Source organism: Clavelina lepadiformis, chromosome 1, assembly GCF_947623445.1.
Source record: "Clavelina lepadiformis chromosome 1, kaClaLepa1.1, whole genome shotgun sequence".
NCBI classification, from domain to species: Eukaryota; Metazoa; Chordata; class Ascidiacea; order Aplousobranchia; family Clavelinidae; genus Clavelina; species Clavelina lepadiformis.
In genome coordinates, this window is record NC_135240.1 from 13,923,059 (window position 1) to 13,937,299 (window position 14,241).

General features: G+C 35.8%; 1 protein-coding gene across 1 annotated transcript; it reads left to right on the forward strand.

Annotated features, from left to right (window-relative positions):
- Window positions 1-5,765: 5,765 nt before the first annotated feature.
- Window positions 5,766-13,442, forward strand: LOC143465863 (uncharacterized). The gene is made up of 5 exons (XM_076964379.1): window positions 5,766-5,958; window positions 6,491-6,547; window positions 11,650-11,723; window positions 11,870-12,024; window positions 12,182-13,442. The coding sequence occupies exons 1-5, from the start codon at window positions 5,859-5,861 to the stop codon at window positions 13,290-13,292; spliced, it is 1,497 nt and encodes a 498-aa protein (XP_076820494.1). The 5' UTR covers window positions 5,766-5,858; the 3' UTR covers window positions 13,293-13,442.
- Window positions 13,443-14,241: the final 799 nt, after the last annotated feature.

Consider the following 14,241-nt stretch of genomic DNA (forward strand, 5'->3'; position numbering starts at 1 on the left):
GTCTTTTAAACTTAGGCAGAGAGAAATTAGCTTTTAATACAATTAAAGGAAACATAGAACCAGAAGCAAAGATACCATTCTCTCCAAATTAGGTACAGTATAATACTGCAAAACCTAACACGATAGGTTGTTTATCATCGTGCTCCTCGCGAGTAAAACGATTTACAAAATTCATGTAATTACCGACGAATCAGGCGTAAAGTTACTACAGCATTTTGCACTCAACTAGTAAAAATTATGCACGGAATCACGTCACTACGAAATACGCTTGCCAAATATAACGCATTGATGACCCTTCCATACTTAACCATGACAAAATAATGCTTAAATTTCTTTAAGTTATAATAACCGACTTATCTCACCGTATGGCTACGTCACAATCCTTAGATTGAGTCAAACGAAAAACTTTGTTAGCTTTACTCTGTTAGCTGACAAGTAATCATAAATTAGTTTTAATGGTACAATATGGACTTCTCCAAACTTTCTGGCTTGCCTATCATTTTAGCATAAGCTAAAGGCTATTTGAAGTCAAGTTCTGTAAATTTCCCAAATTACTATAGAACAACCTATATCGTCCTTTGTACATTAACAATGTCAATACTGAAAACAATTTTTCCAAGTTATAAGAATCTTTTTATTAAATTTCGAAAGTGGTAGGTTAAGCCGAACAGCGATAATTAGTCTGTGATATACATAATCTAAATCTAATCTATAATTATTATTAATATGAAGGTGTGCATCTTGTTATTTATGCAAAAATAGGGTTTATGAAGATGTATCGTTGTATTTAGTATATCTCCCGATTTCTGTCAGCACAAACTATTAATCACAGTTTAGTATTAGGCCTAATTCCGTTCTATAGCATGAGTAATATCAACAAAGTATTTCGTTTTCAAAAGAAAAAGCTTACTCACAAAATCAGAAATAAATTTCGCTTTGTAGTTTAAATTAGCTTACTTACTTAAATGTAGGCCTACCCAACACCGTGTCAATGAAGAAGCAGCGTTATATACTCATCGTGTAGTCTTATGAACTGAACTCAAACATTCATGTATGAGCTCGGTTTATATGTTCTATTTACCAGACCATTACGACGATGTTAAAATGCAAATAACTTCTTCACTAGCGACCAATTGTTTTGCAACTCAACTACACATTTTTTGGATCTAAATGACTCCACTCATAGGCGGAATGTAAAGTTTCTTTCAAGCGAAAAAAGTACTCTCGCAAGAAACCAAAAACTGATGCTGTTGTATGAGTCAAGAAGTACTGTATAATCTAGACGCTTCCGTGGAATTACAATGTCAGTTATAAGTGCTGAAGGATCGAGAAAGGCATCAAAAAACCAACATTATAGCAAATAACGTTCAAACCGATGTAAACTTCCTCAAAAACAACTGTAGGCACTTGCTATAAATGGTGGTTGATTAAACCCTACGTTATGAACCATGAGACGGAAAAAACTGTCACAAAATATAAATTCTTAAAAATATTTTATGTATGTCAGAACTTACAAGTTAAAGATAAACCTTACTCTGAAAACGAAAACTATTTGCGGTTGCCATGTTCTTCGGTGGAGATCTTGCACTGATGGCCATACTAAAAGTTTCAAAAAAAGAGCAGGTTTGTTGTAAAAACTTTTAAAATTAAAACGTTTAGAATGCATAAGTGACATTATCATATTATCGTTTCATCTTACACAGCTGTGTTTGTTGCAAGGAAATGACAATTAAAACATAAAACTGCAGGGCTTATTCGAGTCTTACTAAAAATACTACAGTAGCCTATATAGGCTATTAATTTTCAAGTCTAATTGTTTTGTTTTCTATGTATGTGCTAATTTGTAGTAGAATTGTTTATCGTCTGAAAACATTTGAAAGAATTTTCTCTTTGGCGCATTTCAAAGTTTTAATTTTTGTTTTCCGTGTTTTACATGAAACCAAAAAGTAATACTGTCGTATGAGCCAAGAAGTACTGTATAATCTAGACGCTTCCGTGGAATTACAATGTCAGTTCTAAGTGCTGAAGGATCGAGAAAGGCATCAAAAAACCGACACTATAACAAATAATGTTCAAAACGATGTAAACTTCCTCAAAAACAACTGTAGGCACTTGCTATAAATGGTGGTTGATTAAGCCATACGTTATAAACGATAAAATTACATTCGTTCGTAGACAAACGAATGTTGACATACATTCGTAAGTTATTACATAAATCATTTAACCTGACATAATAAAGTCTTACTTTTATAATTAAGTTTATATCTTCTCGGTCAAAACAGTCAAGCAACAAAAGCAAGTTAGTAAATCGTTTACACTTATAGCCATCTGAAATCTACAAACATTGTCCTAAACCATATTCAAATGTATTTTAACTAAAAATTTCGACAGTGCTTACTGCCTTTAGTCCTAAAAATCTATTGCCACATTTCTTGAAATCCAGATCTGTACGTTGCGAATTACAGCCACTTTGTCAACTCTTTAGTTGTTTGATGAGTGGTTAAACCGCAAGCTTCGTGCGTTAACATCACTGAATGTTGGTTTGCGTATTTGCTTGCATTGAATTACATAACAAAGAGAAAACAGAACAAAGCCGGTCAAGAAAATAGCTGTTTGGGAGGTATGCAAGACCATAATTGTCCAGAGTGAAGGCCAATTACTGAGATTCATGATTGAAGAAAAATAGTGGGTGTGTATGATACATGTAGATTAGATCCTATCCTTGAGTAGAAGATAAAAATCGACGTTTCTGAAACAATGCCAGATTTAAAGTGTCACGTCACGTTCGGGGTGCAGTAATTACTTTGTCTCATATTTTTAATTCGATCACGCATTACACATGAATGGTGAAAACTCACTACTAAATTACTTAAAAAAGGATATTTTAAGATTATAATGCATTCCTGTAGCTATGGCGGTTAGTAATGTGCTAATTGCCTAAGTAAAACATGCAAAACAAAAATTAAAAGTTTGAAATGCGCCAAAGAGAAAATTCTTTCAAATGTTGTCAGACCATCAACAATTTTACTACGAATTAGCACATACATAGAAAACGAAACATTAGACTTGAAAATTAATAGCCTATATACTGTAGTATTTTTAGTAAGACTCGAATAAGCCCTGCAGTTTTATGTTTTAATTGTCATTTTCTTGCAACAAACACAGCTGTGTAAAATGAAACGATAATGTGATAATGTCACTCATGCATTCTAAACGTTTTAAATTAAAATTTTTTTACAACAAACCTGCTTCTTTGAAACATTTAGTATGGCCATCAGTGCAAGATCTCCACCGAAGAACATGGCAACCGCAAATAGTTTTCGTTGTCTGGAAAGGGTTTATCTTTAACTTGTGAATTCTGACATACATAAATTATTTTGAAGAATTTATATTTTGTGACAGCTCTTTCCGTCTTATGGTAAGCCTACACGTAATTTTTCCCATTGTTAATCCCACATTTTTTAAACTTGTGTTACATTTCAGAATACTTTTTGGAAATACTTTTTTGGCTTTATAGATTACCATGGTGTTTAAAGTTTGTAAAAAATACTGCTAAGTGTATGTGCTAAGCTAAGTCTTACTAAAACCTCATATAAATTCTTCTCGGTCGAAATAACACATTTTACAGGAGAAACCAATATGTACACTTGACGCTTACAAATCTCACATTGAGCATAGTTTGGCCTTACCATCAAAACAGTTGCATGATAACTTTGCTATGATATTGCAAGCTGAAGAACATCACCTATAGAATAAAATTATTGTTTTGTTGTTTCGGGAATGGGAAATAATATATATTATAGAAACTAAAATGACCAACGGGAAAATGTGTATTATTTTTCTGTAGCAAATACCAAGTCATGAAAACTGTCACTACTGAGTAGGTTTTTTGGCCCATTCGGCAGAGACGTGACGTAGTGCGATGAGCCCACCGCTAAATGACGTCAATATGGCAACGCTTTTTTTCTGCACTTCTGGTTGAGAAAAAACTTGCTGTTTGCTTTGCTGTCAGACTATCTTCTAAGAGCTTGGTCATACAAAGGTGTGTAGTCAACTGCTGTTGCAAACAGCGGTTTTAATGCAAAATACTTTGAAAGTTGTAGGATGTTGACCCTGTAGGGGATTTGAGTTGAGTTATAAATTTACATGGAACAGAAGCTTGACAGGTTTTGTGTCTTATTTTTACTCTAGATTTGTTTGAGTGTAATTTTTTATATATAGTTATAAGCACGCGTTTGATAAGTGAAGTACAGTATACGTAAGTGAAAACAAATTTAACGGAAAGATTGGCCACTCGCTTATTGCTGCCATAGTATGTGAGCCATTGATTCCTACTGTATTTACTGTACAGCACTCGCACAAACAAAATGTTTTAGTAAACTGTTAATTAAGGAAAACTTCGATCGATTAAAAACGTCAAATATTCACTGTAAACTAACAATAATAATCCCCGTGCAATGCTCGGTGAGTGGTCTAAAAGGTGAATCTTAAACAATCCTCTTCTAGCGGTTGCAATTTTTAGTTTGTTGACTAAAATCATGTATAAAAAAACAGAAGGAATTAAAACAGCTCACATTTTCAATTAACAGCACTTTAACAGTAATATACGATTTTCAAACACATTCCAGGGAATATGTTATTTTCCTTGAATAAACGCCAATAAATCTGTGATTAATTTTACATTGTTCTTAAAAACTATAATTAATAATCGTTTAGCTCTTTCTTGCAACTTCGCTTCTACTGTAGGTTTAAGGAAAGCAAATCGAGTGCAAACAAGATTTTATGGCTTGTTTAATCGGCTGAAAGCGGGTACTTAAGGGCAGATAGTATGTGCTGCATACTTTTATTTCAAGTTGGTCGTCACCGTGAAAAACATGTATTGTGTGAACGTGTCAAATCTCACAGACACTCTGATCCGTTGCGCGTTATTGAGAAGAGAAATCTGGCGTTACATCACAAAAGAGTCATGTATCCCTCATTTGTTGTCCCAGCGTAAAAGTGTGTCTTGCCTAACGTTTGTGCATTAGGGATTTATCGCGTATACCCTGCCTCGCAAAACAAGACGGCACCGAAGGTGGTACAACTTGTTACTAAAAGTGTGCTTGTCACGTGGAGCAATTTTAATAATAGTTGTGATTAAGTATACCGTCCATAGCTACAGGCGATTTTCCCGTTTAAAGGTTTTTGGCAACTTGATCGTGATACATTTTAACCAGCTTTAACCACGTTTACATTGACGTAGGAAGGGCGTCTACGCAAACACCGACAACAGAAAATGTTTCGTTGTCTTATAATTTCCCTTAAAGACATTTTGAGTGTCTAAAAAGAGCTTTATCATGACAAATCATTCATTTTTAGAAAATAGTAGCAGGTAAAAAAGTAGTTAATTCCAGCTTTTATTTTCAATATGTGGCATAAAGGTAATGGCGAAGTTTTACCGCTGCTCACAAATTTAAGCTTCGTATCTCAATACTAGCGTACCACAGGAAATGGCACTATACTTAGAGGCTACATGAAATGATGTTTGCTTTCTGCGCACCAGACGAGTTTAATTGCTGCTGTACAAGTGTACCAAAATCTGAGGGCATCTGGCCGGGTCAAACAATGCAAATACAGAGCAGAAAAAGCGATAGCAAGCTCAGTGGGGTAGGCTTAGCCGTTTGATAATCTTGTCAGAGAGGCCTGATAAGGTTAAAGTTGTTGAATTTCGGCATAACTTCAAAGTTTATGAGAGTTAAAAAGTCTCTTTGTTCTTCACAGAAAAAATTGAACCACTTCAAAAAATATCTGTAGGGAAATTGGATTTGCTGAAAGCTTTCATTGACATAAACTTGCTTGTTCTGTTGCTATCCACAACTATGCACGTAGAATTACAAACAAATCGTTCCGTGCTAACTACTAGCGGATATAGAGAGTTTAAACTGGTCGTGGTTGGCCCGAGAAAAGTCGGTAAATCAGGTAAGACAACCATACATTGTTAAAAATCGTCCCTGGTTAAAATATAAAGGATGATACGCGAAGTTGATTCAAATATCCATCTACCACGACATTTCAAACAAGCACGTAGCCTATGCCGCAATGAAATGAACATAACAAAAATTCGATTATTAAAATTGAAGCTGCTAAATCGTTAGAATGGGTATTTTATTTTTCCAAGTCATATTTGGGCATCTGACACTTTATGTTTAAGAAACGCTTCGTCATGTTAAGTAGCGTTTGTTTTGGATTAAAATTGCTACTTTTTTCTTATAGTCAATTGTGCTTGTTCCGCATTTTGTCTTTTCCATCAACTGTCAATTAACCTATCCGGTACATTGAAATTATAAAAAGATTAACAATACTCTCTTTTATATGGCCAATATGAATCTGCTCGCTTATGTATATGAAAGTTGTAAATTTCTCCTGTAGTAAATTACATGTGTGCCAGTGCGCGTCAAAGTTAGATTGCGAGGTTACAAGATTCCACGTAATTGATACCTTTCTTTTACAGCTTTGGTTGTGAGATTTCTCACAAAACGATTCATCAACGAATACGTCGAGAACACAGGTATACGGTTTATTTCTATTCAATATTTTTTAAATAAATTAAGTGAAAATAAGATTTACTCACAAACATCTATTTTTATACAAACTGTTGAATATATTGAATGTTATTTTTCTCGAATGATTAACAGTATCATATTTTCAAAAGCTCGCAAATTTTTTTTAAGCTAAGCGGGCAAAGGGCGTAAATAAGGCCCAGTTCCAGTTAAGCGTGCTTCTGGTTGGAACTTGGCGCTTGAGATAAGCGCGTCACATCAAAAGCTTATCGCATGGTTTAACCACGTATATGGGGCCGACATATTCGAGTTGTGACGAAAATCTTCTTGGGGACTTGGCCTGTATAATTAATTAAAAATTGCGCACGCAACGATTTCGTCAAACTTCACGTAGTTATTTTTAAAAAACATGCTTTAGAGGAAAATTTAGAGGTAAATATTTCATGGCAATAATAATGTAGAATGATTAACCGCTTTTGATAGAAATTTTCTGATTTTCGGTGATTCAGCATTTTCACCTTTTATTTAACCGTGTACTTTGTACCATGTACCGTGTCTTAAAAATAATTTCAATCTTAATAATAAATAAATCAAATAATCTTAAAAATAACTATGTACCGTGTCTTAAAATTAATATTCCAGAAGGTTTTGCTCCCGGCTTTCAATGTTTCTGACGCAAATATCTTAGAAACACGGTTGTTTAAAACACAAATTTTGTAGTTTTTTTGGAGGAGTCACCTTCTAGTATATGGTATGATCAGTACGTATGAAGAGCCTGTCTTTAAAAGTGGAATAATTCATCTTTGCGCACATTTCTTGTTCAAAGTTGCAATTAACTGCGTGAAGTACCGCTTTGTAAGTGGGTAAAATGTCATTACATTTATTCGTTTACAAGAAGTTTTGGGTTGGGTTTTTAGTAACTTGTCAATTAATTTCTTTAGTCTAAACACAGGTCTTCCAGCATAAGTTTCTTACAAACTTTCTTAATATATCAACTTACTTAAACTTGTTTTATACGAAAGACCACTGAGCAAAGCCGAATTAGCCGCTTTCAATTAAAAAAAATCTTGTGCTTTGTTTCACAGTGCAGTAAGTCTTTACAGTGTCTTACTTTCCATTACTTTTTCCATCCCATTCCATTTGTTCTCATGCTGAGTTGAAAGTAAGCCGATAGTTGAAAACATTCGAACGATGCCACTGTTATTAAAACTTTGCGCAGGCACTGTAGACGTATAGGATAACGGTCGAGAAATGATGTGATTTTCAAAATTTTGTCTTGAAAAAAGCGTAGAAACTTCGCATGGCCCGCACAATACATAAAAGACCCCAAAAACTTAAATAATTTGTGTTATATGACCCCAACGGCAAATAGTCTTCTGATCAAATAGTGTGTTGGAAATCTTGACGTAACGTTGAAAATTGTTTACTTAGCTGTATCGCTCCTCACAACGTCATAATGCTTTTTGACGTCACATACGTTCTAGCACACTTCACATTTCATGCTTGATGTACAAGCACAACTCGTATGCCGACAACAGCGGTTAGCAGAGCAAGTTTCGATGCGAAACATCCTGTTTCTCAAGTCTGTTTTTTATTATGTCTGGCATATGTGCATACTTTGAATTACCGTTGTTTATTTTTGTTCAGATTTTGATAAGCTTTACGGGTTTATGTTTCCTTTATGACGAAAGCGAGGCGTAAACTAATTCCTTGTGGAAATGCCATTTTAGTTCGACCAACACAATTTCTTCCCATATACAAACGCAAAAGCGACAAAGCAAAGCTTAGCTTTTCCGGAATGTCTCATAACTCTAAAACTGAAAATAAGTAAATTTTCTCTTTTGTTTCCATTCCAAAGCAAATAGGCCTATTTGCAGATTAGAGTGAAGAGACAATTTTATTTTATTTTATGGCAACGTTGGAGTTCAAGCTTGTGACGACTGCAATTAAAACGCTAAAGCTACAATCGCGATACATTGCCACATGGCATGCAAATCTCTTGTCAAAGCTTAATTCATTCGGAAATGAAACCACGAGTTTTCGCAAGCATAAGCTTGCTTCTTCAGGTGTACTGTGAAATGGCAATATAAGTAATAATAATGTAATATAAGCAAGAATGCAATAATGCGATATAAGCTAGTGGACGGTGGTTAAATTTTGTGTTGTCGACTTTGTTCGACGGGCTTGGGTGCCAATAAATCTGTTTGATGTTGTCTTGAAAATAAATTAACATGAGTTCAAGCAACTTTGCTATGTCAAGTTTTTCATTCGTACTCTATCGTCTGTATATTCGCTTTAACAAGTAACGAAAAATTGGATTTGATAAATAGACCATTCTACTGTAATTCAGCAGAACGTAAACGTTAGGTGAACTAACTTTCACAAAACCGACATATAAATTTCTTGATCGCAAATAGTCGATAATGTGATTTTACTCTTTGCTCATTGCACTTAGTACGATGGACATGCGGAGTCGTTGAAGATTATTAGCTTGTGTCCTGTACAACTGATATTTTTACGAACCTTATTGTGATCGATGTGTGTTTGTCTTTGTGATAAATTGGCGTACGAACAAAATCTAAAGTGTCCACAATTTTAACTTACGGTAGTTACATCCCAAAAGTTTCTCGAAGGACTAAATAAAACATAGGGTTATTTCACTACCCTACTACTGTGTAAGAAGCAAAACATCTTGATGAAGCGAAGTGAAGTTCAATTTTGACTTTTAATTGTTCCAAGCGACAATCGTATGACGTCGAAACAATACTGTTGTAGTATAGAGTTTAGTTCATTCTCCGCAAAGATGACTTATTAGGAAATTGGGATTCGGAGCAATTGGCGAGCTTGTAATGGCGGATTTCATTTGTTTCATAATAATAACTGGCATTGTAATAGCAACTGTAATTCCTATAAAAATTTTAACCCGCTTATAATTATAAAACTGACAGTTAAAGAGCCTTACTACTGGATGGTTGGTGGAATTAGTGGTATGTTAGCTATTTGTGTTGTAGAATAAATATAGTATAGTATAAAATAGCCGTCGCAGCTGTGGGTGACAAAAATTGTTTCCGTTTATTTTTTTCTACTATTCATCATTAGCTAGCCTCTGAGGAAATATTTTAAAGCGCAGATAATTTAGTATATACAGTACATAGTTAATGTCAACGTCACGAAGATTACGTAGCCGTACAAAAATAACTGATGAAGCTTTGAAAATTACCTTCATATGTGGTTGCTAAACTGCTAAGGATGTATATATTTCTGCGTGATGTTTAACTATGTTATGATACCTTAAACAGTGCACGTACAAAAGAAAAAATTTGTGAAATGCGGACTCGAATGTTTGAGTTGAGAATACTGCATAGACATGTATGACTACTGCATGTCGGAAGTTTTCAAAGCGTTGACAATCAACTAGCTTGCACGATTTTGAGTATTTTCAAAATCAACTTGGCCTGATCACGATTTGCCTAACTGTCGCCAATTACGTAGGTCGAGCCCATGTATAGTCTTCAGTGTGTAACTTTGTATACACTAATCAACTAATGTACCCAAACAACAATACCACCAACAACAACATTGTGGGCAACCTTGAAGAAGGTGCGGTCATGTTTTGAACTCACTAAATACCATGCCTCTTAGGTCATTTAATAGACTTAGCATCTTAAAGTGCAAGTTCTGAGAGCAATACTAATTCTGTTACGAGATTGACGTTTAAATGGCTTAATTAATGGCAGAAACATTTTTTGGTATTGATTTTGATGTCACGGCTTTGTCTTCATTTCGACGTATATACAAATTCCCATTTACTATTTGAACTGGTGTGAATTCCTGCCAAAAAGGCAAACGTTTTAGTTCAAAGTCTTTCAAAATATAAATGAAACACGCCTGTCTTTTATCGGAAGTTAATATTGTGATAATAACACTGCAGTCCTTGTATATGTTCGCTTGCCATTGTCATTAGCTTATTGTTATCATAGGATATTGATTCTCTACATTACAGTATAAAAAGTCAATATTACGTTATCGACATTGATCAACGCGTTCTTAGTTCTGTAGTTTTGTCTGCGTTAAGTTTCATCCCATGCCTCATTGTGTATAGCGATCATTATTTTAGTGATTGCATATAGTTTCTTTAGACAACACGTCAAGCAACAAGTTACTCTTTATTGATAAACTACCTAAGTTTGCATCAAACGTTTTTAAACGAGTTATTTAAAATAAATTGGCATCTTTATTAACTTGTAAACGCTCGAAAGCTTTTTAAAAGTGGCTGCCGGCCCTATATTTTCAACATATGTACGATTTCTAAATTTGAAACAACAACAAGAAACCAATGCTTTAAAATTTTGGCGGACCTGGTGGTCGTATCATATCAACAATTGACGTAATTGTCTGTAAATCGCTTTTGATGTTATTGACTTATTTCAACTGAACCCAGTAATTACATGATTCAGATTACAGTGTGATCATTTTTTATAGCGTATTATGAAAAGACAAAACTTGCGATAAAGTAGAAAGTGCAATTGTAAAAAGATTGTATGAGTCAAAGTAATAGTCTTGACGTAACAGTTTTGGAACTTTTTTACGAAGGTTATACTCCGTAGAACAATACTCAGCTCGAGTGGTGTTTTGCAACTAGATACCGTTTTTAGCTGGTAATTGGCAAGGTCGCGAGTGCCAAGGTGCTAGTGTTTCATGTTTTGTGACTCAACGCATGTTGAAAATCTATGTTGGACCGAACGAAGTATTAAAGTTCTAAAGTGATATTTCTAAAAAAGGATATACTGTCCTCAGTATAGCACACAGAAGTAGAATATACCACCAGCTATATGGAGTGTAAATAAACTGCACTAATTGATAGATGATCTCGGTCTTATTGACTCCGTTGCTTTGTTTATGCAAGAAATTTTGCTGCTATTTCATTGCCGCTTTATGTTGTAGAAAAATACTCGTTTGAAGCAAATTCCCATATTTTGTATATCTCGTTTTAATTTAATGGAATTTTTTCATATGAAGCCTTCTCTTAGTCTTTAGTTTACGCCGATCTAATGAGTATATCAATGGTTTCATACCTCAGATAATTATAATTTCTATTATCTTTGTACAGATATGACTTGCAAAGGAGTCGCAGATGTAGATGGAGAAACTCTTCGCGTCAATATTCAAGATACTTCTGAAAAGGTTTGTGATTTTAACGGTTTTTACCATCAGTTATTTTATTTTAATGAAATGGAGGCGGCCTAGTAAGTCACCTTTGAAATGTGTTTGTAAACTTTCTTAACTTGTCTGAAATAATGCACTATTAACTTCGTCATTTCATTTTATAGGGAATGCGGTTGAACATGATCGAGCATTACTTTCGTTGGGCGGACGCTGTAATGTTGGTTTACTCCATAACCGACTTGAAAGGCTTTGAGCAATTACGAGACACTGCTATGAAGATAATTGAGAAGAATGGGGAAGGTGAAGATAGAGACTTAAGGTGAATATTTTCGTTCTAGTTTGTTCATTAACACAAAAGGTTATTAGCTTTCTGCATGCCTACAGGCGTCTTTCAGGTACCGCAAACTATCACAATATGCACCGTTTTATAACATTATTTGCTTCTTACGCTTAACAACAATTGCATTTATACGCAGACGAGTGCCACCAATGGTTGTTGTTGGCAACAAGGGTGATTTGGAATTTGTTCGAAAAGTAACGCAGCAACAAGGTTACGAGTTGGCTGGAAAACTTCGCAGCGATTTCTTTGAAACGTCAGCCCGGGAAGGATGGTCGAAAATGATCAACAGAGTCCCAAATTCGAGTGGAACTTGCACGCCCACTAGCGACACAGATACCATTCATTTATTTGCTGGTGCTGCTGCTGCTGTAGGCATGGCAGGCTTTGGTTACCCGTCCTCCCCTGTGCCTTCCCGTTGTTCTACACCACCACCAACACAAGTCCGTTTACCACGACGAAGTTTTTCCGGCCCTGGCAAAGATACTGATGACTTCAATGTCCCCGGTTCGACCACGTTGCAAAGATGGGCCAGTTGCAACCAAGCAAAAAGTAAAAGTCATTCTCGATCCAACTCATTTGCGATGGCTGCCAGCAACAAAAATGCCAACATCCCTTTGCTAAATATTTCTGCCGCGCCACATTCTGCTTATAGCTCTCCAGCCATCAGTGAAGAGGAAGGCGATGATTCCAAAAGAAGTGAATTACTTTTCCTTCCAGGAGTCAAGAAGACGCCAAGGCACGGAAGTATCATCAGTAAATTATCTCCTCGTTTGGGTAGAAAAATAAACAAAAATAATAATAACGATAGAAGCCCAAAAGCTTACCCAAGGGATAACAACAACAATAAAAACAAGCAACTTAGTCACATCGCCAGCGGACTTTCTGCCGCAATACTGACGAGTGCGGGACTAAGTGAGACAATCTGCGTTCCCAACACAGGGATATTTTCGAGTAGTTGCAGCAGTAGTGCCAACACAAGTTCGTCCGGTAGTGTTGAGAGTCTGACCTCGTGCGGACAAGGTCCTGAAATGAAACTCCAAGAACAGAACTTCGGTGGTTCTGAGCCATTCTTACACCTCTGTCGCGATGGTTTGACTCATCGTAGCCGGGCCCGAGCCCGTTCACCATCACATTTGATTGCAAATGGACTAAAACGCATTCGTTCCTTTAAAAATGATCAAGGACGCAATAGCACAAACCACAAGCAGAGTGGGAATACTTTAACTGTTCCGGTTATGAGGTTGTGAAACTCATTTTGTGTTTATTTTAATTACCTACAGGTGTTTTATTTATAATGTTTTTGGTATTTTTTATTATCCACTTAAGTGAGACTGCTGAGAATAAAGTTCCGTAAAAAAGTTCTTGAGCAAAATGTTAAATATATGACAGTCATAACATTTTTAATTATAGTATAGGCTACACACTTTATTTAGAAAGAAATAACTTTAAAAAGTTTAAACTGTTTGAGCATAATAAAGTTAGGTTAAATACAAACGGAATACAAGAATATTATAATAAAAAGGTCTATAAAGTTATGGTAGACGTATGAAGTGCCAACGAAAACACAAGCATGTGCGTAGCCTACTGTACATGGCGTCATAATAATACATTAGCAACACAGGCCTATATATAAGCCCACAACAAATTTCAAATATCAGCAAATGCCATCTCCTCTTTTTGGACTGCCTTGTAAAGATTCTGGCAGAAACTTTGTTTCCAAAGGGATACCCATACCAGGTCGAAAGTAAGAGGTCAGAATAAAAGTGTCCAAATCAAAAAGCATGAGTACGCACAAGAATGTCAAACATATCGCATCGTTTATCACGCGGGTTAACAAGGAACGCGTTCGAAAAGTCATCAACATTCTCCCTTAAGGGTCGCCCGGAAACGGAAATCCACCAACGCGCTCGCTACGTATTTGGGCGGCGACCGCGGACAGCGCAGGGTACTTGGACTCTTGGAGATCCTACGCGTATTCGCTCCGAATGTGCCAAAGACTAATAAATCGAAACTGGAATGTCCTTTCTCTGACAGGAAATTGTGGATATTTTTGCAAGAAAAGAGCGGGTGTGAGGATACTCAGAAGTGCCACTTTTGTCCAGACGTTACCCCTTCACGTTCTCGCCAAGTCGTTGAAGGTAACTGGCATCTTGCTCCTTCTTGTTAGCATGATTTGTCTCCAGATGGCTTTTGAGC